This window comes from Morone saxatilis, unplaced genomic scaffold (assembly GCF_004916995.1).
Source record: "Morone saxatilis isolate NCDOM2014 unplaced genomic scaffold, NCSU_SB_2.0 Contig9, whole genome shotgun sequence".
NCBI lineage: Eukaryota > Metazoa > Chordata > Actinopteri > Moronidae > Morone > Morone saxatilis.
Genome location: NW_023340268.1, coordinates 2765329 through 2779822, shown reverse-complemented (window position 1 = coordinate 2779822; position 14494 = coordinate 2765329). Strand labels below are relative to the sequence as shown.

Genomic DNA, 14494 nt, shown 5'->3' with positions numbered 1-14494 from the left:
GAAGAAGTATCCTGTATATGGGTGGAAAATTTATTATCACAAACATTTCATAAGAAGCAGGAAACTAGTAGCTTCTTGGAAATTCTGCAACGTCACTCCTCAGATAATGTTTTTACCCACTGACATCGCAGCTTTGACACCAGCCATGAATGAATGAAGTGAGTAAGAGTGCAGATCCATTTACTTTAACTGACACACTTATCCAGGGAGACTTAAACTGAGTGACCTAGAAGGGACTTATTGAGCATAAGTTTAACCTTTAACACTCTGCCCTGTTTCTGAAAAGTTCCATACAACCAATTTGCAGTAATAGTTGGAAAAGTAATACTGTCGGCATTATGGTTTTTATCAACATGAGAAGGACACATTTATACTAAAGCTTTACTGCTGTCTGCCATTGCTAAATGTACAGTATGGACTGAATGTATCTCTATGTAATGATATGTTTAGGGAATTCAAAACACTTGGTTAAGGTGAGGGAAAGACTGTGGTCCTGGTTAATAACTATAAATGTGAGAAAATAATAATAAATGAGAACAACAACAACTAAACAATGCTGAGAAAAGCCAAGGGATGTTTCCATGTTATACACTTATCTATGATGATTTCATTTGTTATTCATTGTTTAACCAAAACCACAATCTTTCCCCAGCCGAGTGTTTAACTTGTTACGTGGTGCCTCCAAGTATCCACCCCGACATCCACAAGTTTCCATGTTCATTTCCAATTTCAGCATTAAAAAAACCCTGGAAATACCGGAACTAAAAGAGACGGGATGGGTTTATTGATAAGCGTGAAAGTGCAATGGAAACAATCGAGACATACATGAAGGATGTGACTTAAAGGGACCAGTGTGTGGGCGCCCGGTTAGCTCAGCCGGTAGAGGCAATGTCTGGTTTGTCTGTTCTGGGCTAACAAGGCCGTTCAACATAGCGGACTCCAAAACAGCTGATTATGAGGTAACAAAAACACAATGGTTCTTATTTTCAGGGGATTATAAACTAATGAAAACGTACCTATGAATATTATATTCCATTTCTACCAATAGATGTTACACACTAGACCTTTAAACATCACTCAAACTCCCTGAAACATTGTGAAAATATTAGATCTGAGTGGACCTTCTTCACATTAATATATAAAGCAAAATTTTAATGTCATATTTCACTTTCTCTACATTGCTTTCTTTCATTCGAGGTTCAACTCTTTCAGTTACGTCATCCTGTTTCTCCCTCTTCTTTTTGCATGACTTAATGCATCCGACTGGAGAATTAGCACCACCAGCTGTTTATCTCGATGTGTCCAACTCCTCGCACTCACAGCAGAGAAATGGAAACATTTTCTACATTTTCTGGACATGTGGTTACATTTTACTTCCCACTTGAGTGTAAATTTGTGCAGTATAGCTCCTGATATGACACTTAAAACACTGCCAGTGGACATGGAAGTTATATTTCTTTCTAAATGTGGCACAGAAAAAAAGTTTGCAGTTTTTTAGGAACACCTAGTGACAATTAATGTCATCTGAAAAAAAACATACAAATCTTCTACCTGATGGAAAGGTGATGTAGGAAGTGTGACACTATGAGTATTTGGAACATATTAGTCAACAGCGGAGAAGTTTATTAAATTGTCAGTGTGGTTTAAGAAGTTTCACTGGATATTTTGGCGCTATTTATTTATTTGTGAATTCATTGTAGCCACTATGAATCCAAGCTCACTACGGCTGCTGTCTGGAATGAGCAAAGTCCAAACTTTTGGCAGCTGTTTTCAGATAAAAAGCAATAAAAAGCCACGGCACGCTACAGCCCGCAGACACAGGTGGCAAGTGTTGGTAGAGACCAAAAGGAGAGTAATTATGGGGCTTACATTGATCACGTGGACACAAACACAACTTCAAGTTAACACTACTTTGCTAATATGTGATAATATGTCAGTATTGTGTTAAAGGTTATTTCTGCTGCCAGAAACAAGCTGTGGTCAAAAATCAGATGATGCAAGTTTAAATGTTCACCTAAAATAATGGCTGTGCTGAATGACTGTACTAATTAAAGAGTTTTACTACACCGCTTATTTTAAATTTCTTCATAGTGTATAGAATCATAGTATTGAACTTACATAAGTTAATGTGCATTTTATGTCTGTACAATTTGGATACAGATGCTGAGTCACTGTTGCACAGCAGTGAATTTCATCTGGAAAAAATCAAATTAGGAAATCACACAGGAGCAGATATGAATTTTTATAACCTTTATTTATTCAGGGTGAGTTCACTGAAAGGAGGCTTCCCAGCACAGACAAAAGTCTGACACTGAGCAGCTCCACTGGCGCGGGGGGAGTTGTGGGCTCAAGGGCACGTCAGTGGTGGCTTATTCACTGTCCCCGCCCAGATTTATCCTGCTGGTCTGGGGATTTAACCGACGACCTCCCGGTTACTTCTTGCTTCCCTAACATCTAGGCCATTGGTTCCCATCATTTTCCCATAAGGGACCCCTTTTTCTGTCTTTTAGTAAACTGGTAAATGCTGCTTAAGAGACATATTTTATGAATGTAAAAACTGTACAATGAACCCAAATGGTACATTTAGTAACTACAAGAAGTTTGTATAACATTAGTTATTTGGATGAATTCTGAGCTGATAACTTCCTGTTTAGAGAACTTTTTATACAATTCTCTGTCTGTATTTTTATAATTTTTAACAATCAAACAGACTTACTATTCTTCTTTTTTGACAAATTCAGTGTTTTCTTGTCCCTGGTTCTTTCAGACAATTTGAATTACTCTACATTTACATTTCTTCACAGAAGTGAACCAAATGTAGGCCAACTGTGTATATTCGTTTTTTTTTTTTACACTTAAAATCAAGAATGCCTCGCAACCCCTAGTAGAGGTTTTACCCCCAGATTGGGAACCACTGCTCTAGGCCACCACTGCCCCTGCCCCACCACTGTTTAAAATGCTTCAAACGTTAAGACTGAAGACCTGAGAGTATCTGGAAGGGATACCGGCAAACACTCACCACAAGAACCTACGTACTGACATACCATCACCTTTTTAAGTTTATGGAGCAACATTATAGTGAATTTAAAGGTCCAGTGTGTAGGATTTAGACACCTAGTGGTGCAATTGCAGCTTTCCCCTCACTTCACGCTCCCCTTCAAAGCATAAAGGAGAAACTACAGTTCAATCTAGCCCCTGTCTTGAGCCAGTGCTTGGTTTGGCCCTAATACAGAAACATGGCGGACTCCATGGAAGGCGGCCCGCGGCACCTGTAGATATAAAAGGTCAATAGATCCTCCAAAATGTTACACACCGGACCTTTTTAATCCTCCACAATCAAACTAAAACAGATACATGACAAGAATCAAGAGATTGAAGGATTACAGAGATGACTGAGAGGAACTGACGTGATTCTGAAGATTGCATCACACAAAAAAATTTTGAAGAGTAAAATCTCAACTCTGCAGAACTTAAGTATAACCTCAATTCCCAGAAAACAAGGATTCATTCTGTTTATGACGTTGCCTTTTTATTTCTTTGGCAAGTATATTGAACCACCAGGGAAGTTCAAAAATGTAAAAAATCACCTTTCTACCAAACTCTAGAAATTCCACAAAAGCAACCACACTCAAAACGGACGTGAGTGGCATGTTATTAAACCACATAATTGCTTTCTGGATGACTTTTAGTTTCTGTTATTCATGTTGCTTTTATTAACTGGCAGGAAGCCACACTGGGAGCTGCCCAGTATGACCACAGACTTGTAAGTGGTGTTGCAGCTGGTTCATAGTGGTTGAGAGTATTTCACTTCTGAGGGAGATGGTCTTTGTTTATTTAATTTATCCCCTTTCCTGCATTTATTATTAATGGACTTTGCTTTTGGGAAACCTCAGTTCATTTGTACCTTGACCTTTCCTTTGTTTTACTTCTAGTTTCAGGATATTCTTAAGACATTTGGAAAGAGACATTTCAGTGTCCAAAAGCTTTGTTTATCATATGATACATTTCTTCTTCCTGTCACTTTTCTCCTTGTTGAGTCTTCATCTTATTTACATTCTGGCATTAAGCTCAATGTGTGAACAAGAAACAGAAGAGATGAGAGAAATGTTCAATTTGGTATTTTCTGATTTTGCTTCTATTACATTTTATTCATGATTTACTCCATTCATAATCACCTCAACAAACAAAGACATTTGAGTCTTTTCAGGATGGGGGGGGGGTTAGGGGGAGGGTTGGGGGGGGCTGTCCAGTGTGGGCGTTGATGCTAGAATGGCGACGATTGCTGATGACTCAGGTGATGTGTCATACTCAGTGCTATAAAAGGGAACTTTTACATTTTGTCCACACACACACAAACACACACTTACAGTACACACACTGGACTGAGGAAGAGGTTTGTTTACTTCAGCGGGAGCAGAAAGATGAAATGTAAGTTTACTTATATTTACTTTAAGAGAGTGAGTGAAGATGTGTGTGTGGGGGAGGTGGAGGAGGAGGAGGAGGGGGGGGTTACTGCACGTGGTCTTTACTTTTACTTTTAGCCTGAGTGAGTTTGAGAGAGAGTCTGTGAGAGAGACAATCAGTGATGGATGAGTGAGTAACTGTATGACATTTGTTTTAGCTGCAATTTAAAGTGTTAAAATGTGACAGAGTTTCTTTTGAATTTTACAAATATAAAAGTCTGATGCTGCAGCACACAATCATATTGCTGACTAGTTCTAACCAATCAGGGAAACCCCTAACACACACACACACACACAGACAAGTTAAACATTTTTGTTTGAATATATACATTATTATTTCAGCTTTATTGTTGCAATATTCTCAAATGAAAAGTTCATAATGATGTAGGAATGGATGCTGCGATCAGACTACACAATATGTTTGTGTTCTGTGATAGTCTTGTCTTGTCTTGTGTCACATTAGGAGGTCATACACTCCTTAATTCTTTTGTGACTTGCCAGCTTAATGATGACCCAGACCAATCAGAGCTTTCACAATTTATAGGACACATTGTGACTGGGAGGGGCCAGCGACCAACCCAGTCTCACTACCAAGTTGCTGCTTGGTCAGTGGCCCTGTGCTTCAAAATACGATGCTGCGCGTCAGAAATGACGCTACAGGGGCGGGCACAGTGTCATATTTTGAAGCTGCAAGCGGCAGTATTTTACAAGTTGGTAGTGAAAACGTGTTGCAGGGTCAGACTTCATTGTTTGTTGTGACAGCAACCTTTCCCTTTAAACATAATCATTGATTAATATTTGATATTGATTACTGTCGCTTTAGCTCAGCTGTCTTGGAATGATTCCTATGCTTGAAAGTTTGGAGGTTTTGTTTTTCAACCGGTAGAAGAAGCATGGCATGAAAATCAAAATTCATAGAAATACAAGGTCTTCACATGGCATCTAAAAACACATGGTGTGTCCTCACCATAGTGATCCTGATGTGCCATATTTGAAAGTCAAACATTACACTCGTGGTTTGTCAGTTCCTTGACAGTTAACAGTTTCTTGGTTGTTTTAGGAGGAACTTGATAGGGCATGCACTGGCACTTCCTGCCAGCCACTGTTAACATCTGTTCAGAAGTTCATTGGAAGTTCTTGAAAGTAAAAAGTCCGGCTGAGGACACGAGGCGTTCAGCATCTGACGAACTGGAACGGAAACTGTGGAAGTGTGTGAGACGCTGCGTGTGTGTTGATGTTTCGTGCCTGAGTGAGCGTGCGCTGATGAAATGACCTGCTAAAGACATCAAAACTGGCCCATTCACTCTGCTTCTTAAGCAGTTCTGCTCTGAGCTGTAATGCTGTCACAGCTGTTTATCTGCCAAATTCATGACTGTACACAACACTGCTGGAGGATGTTTTTCTAGTATGACAGAGATTTTTTGCTGATGTCTTCTTCAGTAATTTTCCAATAGTCTTATGAAACGATTCCAAATTTCTTGTTTTTGTCCCTTGCTGACTGAAAACTCTTATTGGATGTTGAGAAATTGTGACGCAAGAACTGTTATTTAATGGGCTACGTTGGCAGGAAGTTGTGAGTGCACTCATTCATTGGCCAGTTTGGTGCTGAAGTAAAAGAAAATGTAAGTGAACATCTGTTAGTTGTCATTCAGGCTCTAAGTGTAGAGTGTTTAAACATTGCAGTTAAACCACAGTTTTTCATGTTATTAGGGAGGAAAGTGAAAGGTCTCTCTTCCACCTCACATCACCTGAGCTCATCACTGTCTGCCATGGAAATGCTGTCAAACCGACTAGACTGTGTCATTTTTGGCTGACTCATAGTGACATATGATACAACATTTTATTTTTCTCTGTTAAAGAAGATTATTGTTTTCCCGGCAGGACATTGCTACATTCCAGATCTTGGAATAAGATCCAAACATGATTTTTAATAAATTAGAAGGATCTGTGTAAACATGTTAAAGTCATAATCCTCAATATTTTCACGAAGTAGCATCCTGTTGGCAATTTCTTTCCATGCAATGTATATTTATATTCTGTAATTACTTCTCTATTTAGTGTTTTAACTGTTAATGGTGGGGTCCCCAATCCCTGCACTGCATTTGAATCACTTAAAAAGAGATTTTCATCCACCACAGATTGTTTCTAGGGGACATCAGAGGCAGCTAAAAGTTAATGTCATGATTACGCTGCTTTTTATTTAAAGACGGCCTCACCAATTACATTTAATTATTCAAAGATTTTTGATTCATATCTGCACATAATTGATAATTAAATAATATCAACTATAGACTTTCTTTTAAAACCTAATTAAAAAGTATTTCTGAATAATAAGAACTGCATCACAATAACAGACACATATGAGTATAAGGAGGTAAGATTAAAATAATTATTGAATGTAGTTTTTAGCTTATGTAAAGTGAAACAGATAAAAATGCATGAAAAATAGTTTTTCTTTGGTACCAAAAACAGGAGCTTTGGTACAAAGGTAGACCAGATTTTCCTCACAGTGTCCTGTGACCTAAAGAAACCCAGAAAGTAGTTACTGCTATTAGAGTTTGAATGATAGTAAAAGTGTTTAGCGTGCAGCGTGTCAGACAATCAGAGTGGATGTTTTCTCCGTAGAGAGTGCAGCCTGAGGCGTCTGCCTGATGATGTCACCACACAGATTAATCTGAGTCAGACCTCGTCGCCAGCTCCCCTCTCCTTTTCCAACAGGAGGCCCAGAGCAGACTGGGGGAAAAAAAGCCCACAACATACCTCTCATTCCTTAACCCTGACCTCACACTAACAGACAGTTCATTTCTTTGTTGCCCTGGGTTATGGGTTTTTTTGAAGTTGCATAAAGCAGTGGATAAACTTACAGACGTGAACTTATCTTGATTAAACTGTTATTTCCTTGAACAGAGATCATCATTGATTAAGAAAGCTTAAGAGAGAAAGACAAAACAAACCACAGAGGATTTGGAGGACTTATTCATTCGCAGATTGATTGACAGAGTTCAGGGTGAAAAGACAAACAGATGGCAGCTTTATGCGTTTATTGAACACAATACAGTGGCCCATTCATTCCAGGCAAGGCAGGTTTATTTGTGTGGCATCTTTCAGCAACAAGGCAAAGTGTTTTACATGAGATAGAAATCATAAGAGCTTAGAAAATATTGCTATTATCCACATATAACAGATGGACAAGTCAGGTACTAAACTAATTTTGAACACAGGATGCTAAAAATGACCTAATATATAGGCCTAATGCGAAAGGTTGTGTGCTTTTTTGTGATAAATCAATACACAATTACCACTGGAGTCTTAAGTTTTAAGCGTCATTCAGCTTATTGTTTTGGGTTTACAGCCCACAACTTCTGCTTCATTAACCTCATTCAAGCAGCAGCAACAGGGAGCTATTTTCAGGGAAAAAGCTCTAAAAACCCACTGTACACTACCTGCTCAGGAACAAACAGCAGACACATTATAGCTGTTGAACATAAAGAAGCATTTATATCTAAAGAGCAGGATATACTCTCACAAAAACAGAGCTAAAGGAAGAGCGAATATTGGATTTATATTCATCAGGAGGCAAGAAACACGGCTCCAAATGATTGTGTGGCCAAAACAAAGAACTGATGCAGCTTTAAAACAAGTTAATACACAAAAATATGTATCCAGGTCATATTTAGACAAAAAAAAAAAAGATCTGATAGAGTTGCGTTGCACCTCTGAACTGACCTATTCCCGGTATACGTTTCTCAGAAATACAAATTATCAGTCTGCAGAGTTTCCTCCCCTCACACTCGCACACATTCAGCGTCTGAATATGCTAAATGCTGTAAATCAATGTCTGACCTATTTCCGTCTCCTTCATTCACATCTATGATCTCAAATCAGAACTCTAATCAGATTCCTTTAATGACTGTTAATGTCTGGATGGCAGGATGCAACTTATATCTGACGCTGAAATCCGACACATTTTATTCTGCGTAAATGAGCCAAATATGAGCCTGTTCCTTAATACTTATCAAGTCTGTTGTCTTGGTTTGAGCTCAGTGTTTCTGCACATGCAACTCGCTAGTCACCACCCGGGCAGGTGCCTAAAATTAATGCCAGATAAACGGTTTTAAATTACAGACTAAAGCGTTCAAAAAAGCAGAATACAGCTGCCTCCTTAATCTTGTTTGATATGTGCGTGTTGGGGATGGAAATAAAACTGTGTTTCCATGCAGCTTTGTGGTTTTCTTACTGATTCACACACACCAGGTCTGGGTCGCTGTGAGGGAGAAAAGTTGCTTCACTCTCTTGCTGCAAAGTGAATGCAGCCACCTGTCATGGGACTGTCCGTGTAGTTGTGAGTGCAGCTGTAAACGCAGTGAGCAACTCCTGCTGGATGTTTTTCCGCTGTGTCATGCTCTTTGATATAATGTGTATTGCAGACTGGTTACCACACACTGGTCCTTTAAGAAAACACATGCAAATAGCTTCAGACGACAACAAACTCAACACTCAAAGTCTTTTACCTCTTTTTGTCTTTTCAGACTCCGCCTCTTGTCTTCTCCACCTGCTGCTGTTGGCTGAGCTGTTTGTCAGATCATCATCTCGTCCCACCAACAATCCATCCATCTGTGGCATGTTTAGACCAATGATCCATCAAGTGGAGAAGCTGAGGGAAAACAGTAAACTCCATGATCTGGTAAGATTTCACTGTATATGTGTCAACAAAGGGCTTAAAGGTCCAGTGTGTAGGATTTAGTTGCATCTAGTGGTTTAATTGTAAGTGTGAAGGAGGAGCTATGGTGGCTGCAAAAGGCACGGTGAATGCAAATGCCCCCATCTGAAGCCAGTGTCTGGTTTGTCCATTCTGGGCTACTATAGAAACATGGTTCAACATGGCGGACTCTGTAGAAGGCAACCTGATATATCTGTAGACTAATTCTAAGGTAACAGAAACATAAGGATTCTTATATTTAGGTTATTATACACGAATGAAAACAGACCTATGAATATTATATTGCATGTCTGCCAGTAGATCCTCCTAAATGTTACACACTGGACCTTTACATTTTCCCATCAGGGTTAAAAAAGTACCATAATTAGTATCTATCAGATCTTTTTTTTTTTTAAACTTTCACTGTCATTATATCAGAGCAACAATGGTACAACAAACTTAAAGTTTTCACTTAAAAAAATGTGATAATGAAACAAAGAAGCAACTAAACTGAAAGAAAATACAAAACAAATGTTTTTATCAACCAACTTATTTAACATCATATATAGTATATTTGCATATGAGCATTTAAATATGTTATTTTATCTATATGAGATTTTTTAGACATGATTATTCCTCCATATTCAGAGTCTGAATTATTGATTTAAGGTGGAACCTTGTCTCCCTTTTTTCTCTTAAGGTGTTTAAAATCCCAATTATATAATTCTGTTTTTATTAAAGCAACTTCTCACCATGTTTCCAGCAAACAGATGAACTTCAAACCTTTGACGGTGTGGAAAAAAGGCTGGACAGTCTTCCTCTTATACAACACGATGCTGGATATTTCAGCTCATTGAAGGTAACGTTTCTGCTGGAATTAAGAAATTAATTTCGCTTTCTCACTGTAGAAAGGCTGCGTATGTCAGGGGAGAACTTATCTGTTGTCTGTAATGTCCCCACAGGTGAACAAGACACTCTCACAGCTGTATGTGGACATTCAGTCCTTCAGGCTGCATGTTGACTGGTTGAAAACAGCCAAAGCAAACTTCAGTCTCCCCTCCCAGTCAGCGGAGGGCACCATCACTCACCTCCGGCACCTATCCAAACTCGTTAATGCATCTCTTCAACAGGTGAGAAGCCCAGTATGGTTTGTTTTTTGAAACATGGCTTATTTGGAAGATAATTTCACCCCAAAATACATTTTAAATTTTAAATTAAAATGGTTAATACATTACATTTTAATAGTTACAATCAGTCAATAAAAGTAACATTTGATTTTTAAACCACAACATTAAAACGTTAAAATATTAATGTAGATTCTTATTATATGTTTGATATAATTGAACTCTTGAGGTATATTAGTCCATTGTGCAGTTAAAGGGACATTAATCAGATTTTACTTCCAAGCTGCTGCATCTAAACCTCTGAAACCACAACCATTCTTTCTGTCTTCAGATCAGTGAGGAGGTTCCTCAGACACCTTCCCCCTCCCTCCCTGACGTCTCCACAGCCTTTGACGTGCTCCAGTTCTCCATCGAGATCTCTGACCAGTTACAAGTCTTCTGTGACTGGTCAACAAGAGTGTTACGGCAACTCCAGAGACAATCCCGCTGCCCTAGACATTGAGCGTCCGCCTTCAGCACATAAGCAACTGCTAATGTTTTCCAACAAAACCACTGTTGTATGATTTTTAACCAGCAAGGAGTTGTTTTTTTTCTAATATGTAAGCCAGTTGGTAGTTTGGTCTAGAGTGAAATATCTCAAAAGCTATTGGATGGATTGCCATTAAGTAGCCATTAAGTTTTTACATATCCAGTGAAATATTTCAGTGTCTAGTGAATGGTTAGACATAAAACATTCAAGGTCCCTAGAATATCAAGCTTTTATGATTGTGGTGATTTGTTAGTGAACTGTTGGGTGAATTGCTATGAAGTTTAGTACAGACATTCATGTTCACTGACTTTACATTTAGCGCCACCACCTGGTCAGATATCCCAATTAGTCTGCAAAATGAATGACACATCAGATTTTTGTGCTTTGCAAATGTTACAATAGCTCAAAGTGCCGCAGTGCCTAAATACAGCCTCTCAGAGCTGCTAGCATGAGCTGTAGGCTCTTAGTGTCATTTACATGTGGTGATATGCAGGGTCTGATCTGACACAAAGGTGTCATATTTAATGCAGATTGAGACTGATTTGACGTAATAATGTTGAGTTTTTGATGCACTGTGTGTGCATTTTGGCGCTCTGTTTACATACGTTTTGAACGCTGTGTTGGCCGTCACATTAACACAGCGGTATATTCGGCAGTAAAACAGAATGTAAGTTTATTGCATGTGCTAAAGAAAATATGTATTTACATGTAGCCTTTTAAAATGTTCTGTACTAATGCACTGAGCAAAGGTACTGCCACCTGTGACCTTTACTCCCGTTGAGACTGTTTACATTCACAGTGCCTGCTAATTCTACTCAGTGAGCTAAATGACAAGCAAATGTTGTGGAACAATTCATATTTTTCTACTGTTGTTTTTTTTAATCTATTTAGGATGCTATTTATGAGCTTTTTATAGTATGTATGTGTGAGATGCAGGCATCTCACCTTTTTTCTATGGGTAATCTATTATTTACTATTTAATAAAATTAATAATAAAGTATTGTCATAGTGACCTTTTCAGTACTATTTATACATTTTTTATGTTTTGTATGTTTTACATGAAGTCAAAATAAAATGTTACACTTGAAACAGAGATCTGACTGCTGACTGGTGAACATAATTTACACAACACTAAATCCAAAACCTAAAAATCGAACACAGCTGACTTTGTCTCTATTTAACCTGTTTAGTTTATTATGTAGTTCTTTCAGGAGATTATTAATAACAGAGCTGTAAAATAATGTGTTACCAACACTTCTGTTGCTTTTGGTGTTTTTTTATACTGATGTTGAAACAGTTCAACTACTGACTAACTGTTCCTGCACAGCAGCTCTGACTCTAACAAATGTCCCACTGTTAATAAAACTCCACATCTGCTGCTGAAATGCAAACACACATAAAGCTCTGAAGTTAAAAGCGTCCACACAAGGCTGGGTGACACACATGGGAATGTACAGACCCCTGCTGTTCAGCTGTGAACTGTATGAGTGACCTCAAGTTACACACAGTGACTTGCATAATGTCAGCGTGTTGATATGTGGCCACAGACAGATGATCTCACACACAGACAGGCTTACCCCGTAACCAACGCCGGCCTCAAGGGAACGTCTGAGTGATCCTGCAGTTGTACGTGTGGATTGTGGTCACTGGTAGCAGCTGAGCGCTACAACCCCCCAGGGGGTCCTGGGTTTTAGAGGAAAGTGCTTTGGCTTGAAATAGAGGGAGGGAGAAAGAAATAAAGAAAGACATATTTTGTATGCGGAGAGTGACAGGTGATAATTTGCTGACTGACAGATGAAGAGCTAAATATTGTCTGGATGTCATAACAGGGAACAACACCGGAACAACACACACATGTTTGTTCATGCTTTGATGAGACAATAACTTAAATTATTAATATAGTAATAGTTACTACGCTTTTAGTTTAAATGTGTGTCATTACCAAATAAGAGACTAATAATTTTTTTGTCCTCCTGCTACCAGAGTCAAAATGCAGGTCGGGTTTGTGCATTATTCTACTGATGAAAGAGTTAACCTCGAGAACCACCTTTTTTCCCAAAAGCAACCTCAAAATCAGACATTGCAGCAATTACGGCCCAAAAACGCCATCTGCTTACGCTCAAGTGACGAAGCCCGAAGATCAAAACATCGGACTTTAACAGGAGTGACCGCTGTTTGTTTCCTGTTTCCAACCGGCAGTCAACCACAACCTTTACTAACTTCTTATTATTGTGACCATGATGATCGAAGTGCTCCTAAACTTAACAAAATAGGTTGGTCATGTTGACCCAAACCACAATGTTTCCGTAATCTTAACAAAGCACTTATTTTAACCCTCAATCTAAACTAAAGCTTAATCGTAGTGTTTTCTAATCAAAAAACAGATTTATTGAGTATATTGTCGTTCTAGAGGGAAAACCTTTGGGAAAGACTGTCTTACGTCACAGCAAAAAACCCTTAAAGTCCCCTTAAAATATCATTATTTTGGCATCAGCCTATGGCGTAAGCTGCTTTTAAACTTAGTTTGCACTTTGTTGTTTACAGGATTTAATGCTGTTTAAAGACCTTTATCTTTATCAAATTTTTATCAAATTGTCATATAATTCTGGAAAAGATCAACTTACCCTTAAAGTTTAATAGCAGCACATGCCTGGACTGAATACTGCATGAACTGACTGTTATCAAGTCACTGAACAGATCACCACACTAGTCAGTCCCACTTATTTCTTTTGGACACAGTACTGTAGAGTCCATGCAAACACACACACACACACACACAAACACACACACATTTTATCTCTATTTAACTGGTGAAGACATTAATGACATGATAATAACAACCTCAACCCTTAACCTAAAAATGTCTTCAAACTCATGATCTGAAACTCAAACCGGTCTTCAAAAAGATAGAAGAGCGTGCACACACACACACACACACACACACTCACACAAACATGCAGATAAACAACACACTCGCTCTTTCTCCTTCTACAGAGCATACAGAGGTAAAGCAGGAAGGAAGGAATATATGTACAAATGAGGGATGGAAAGCAGGAAGAACACACACTTTCTCTCACTGACACACACACACACACACACACACATACACACATACATGACACTGTTCAGGATCCAGAGGGAGGACAGGGGGAGGAGTGGAGGTGAGGACAGATCACTTTGGAATAAAAGTTGCAGCAGCAGCAGACATGAAATCCTCCAACGAGCTCGTCAGACAGCTCGGAGAGTTTCTCCGCTGACTGTGAACTACAAGCAAACTCTCCCTGCAGCAGACTGAGACTCCTGTGGGGTTCTGTGCCGTAGCGGTACAAAAGATTCAGCTGATGAAGGTCTGAGGAGGATTTCCTTACAGGTGCACCTGCTAAATGAAGAGCAGGACGGACATTTAGATTGGACAGATTCCTCTCTGAAGATCTACGTCGCTGAACTGAACCACAGCTGCAAAATGACAGTAAGTCAAACCTGGGGATTCCCTCGTAAACCAACATGAGGAAGGTTCATATAGGGTCAGTTCACTCAATTTGTGATTGTTATTTTCTCATATATACCGGTTTCTGTGATATTTGTCTGAGATAGTTCTGAGATATCTGCTGTCTTCACCCGAATACACTGGAGGTGAAGGCAGTTTGATTTGTGGTGCTCACAGCACTGAGAACCTCGT

General features: G+C 39.0%; 2 protein-coding genes and 1 long non-coding RNA gene across 3 annotated transcripts in view; 2 read left to right on the top strand and 1 right to left on the bottom strand.

Moving 5' to 3' along the window:
• The first annotated feature begins 8852 nt into the window (after positions 1 to 8852).
• Positions 8853 to 11575, top strand: LOC118342425 (interleukin-11-like). The gene is made up of 5 exons (XM_035680967.1): positions 8853 to 9147; positions 9601 to 9610; positions 9933 to 10021; positions 10125 to 10292; positions 10618 to 11575. Exons 1-5 carry the CDS (start codon positions 8863 to 8865, stop codon positions 10786 to 10788), a joined length of 723 nt encoding a protein of 240 aa, XP_035536860.1. The 5' UTR covers positions 8853 to 8862; the 3' UTR covers positions 10789 to 11575.
• LOC118342426 lies at positions 8979 to 13901 on the bottom strand. Its single transcript, XR_004797481.1, has 3 exons — positions 13440 to 13901; positions 12393 to 12524; positions 8979 to 9117 (listed from the first exon to the last, which is right to left on the bottom strand). It is a non-coding gene; the product is annotated as an uncharacterized LOC118342426 (long non-coding RNA).
• A 130-nt stretch (positions 13902 to 14031) lies between these two features.
• si:ch211-171h4.3 (serine/threonine-protein kinase SBK2) overlaps positions 14032 to 14494 on the top strand; it is a 7056-nt gene continuing 6593 nt past the window's right edge. The window contains exon 1 of the mRNA XM_035680966.1: positions 14032 to 14284. Coding sequence (XP_035536859.1) covers positions 14279 to 14284 — 6 coding nt within the window. The 5' untranslated portion in view covers positions 14032 to 14278. The remainder of the gene's footprint in view (positions 14285 to 14494) is intronic.

Bases quoted from the DNA above. Each gene is read 5' to 3' on its own strand.
- LOC118342425 (XM_035680967.1), top strand. From the start codon at position 8,863: ATGCTCTTTGATATAATGTGTATTGCAGACTGGTTACCACACACTGGT. The intron at 10,022-10,124 runs GTAACGTTTCTG...ATGTCCCCACAG, and splicing joins GATATTTCAGCTCATTGAAG to GTGAACAAGACACTCTCACA. The intron at 10,293-10,617 runs GTGAGAAGCCCA...TTCTGTCTTCAG, and splicing joins TTAATGCATCTCTTCAACAG to ATCAGTGAGGAGGTTCCTCA.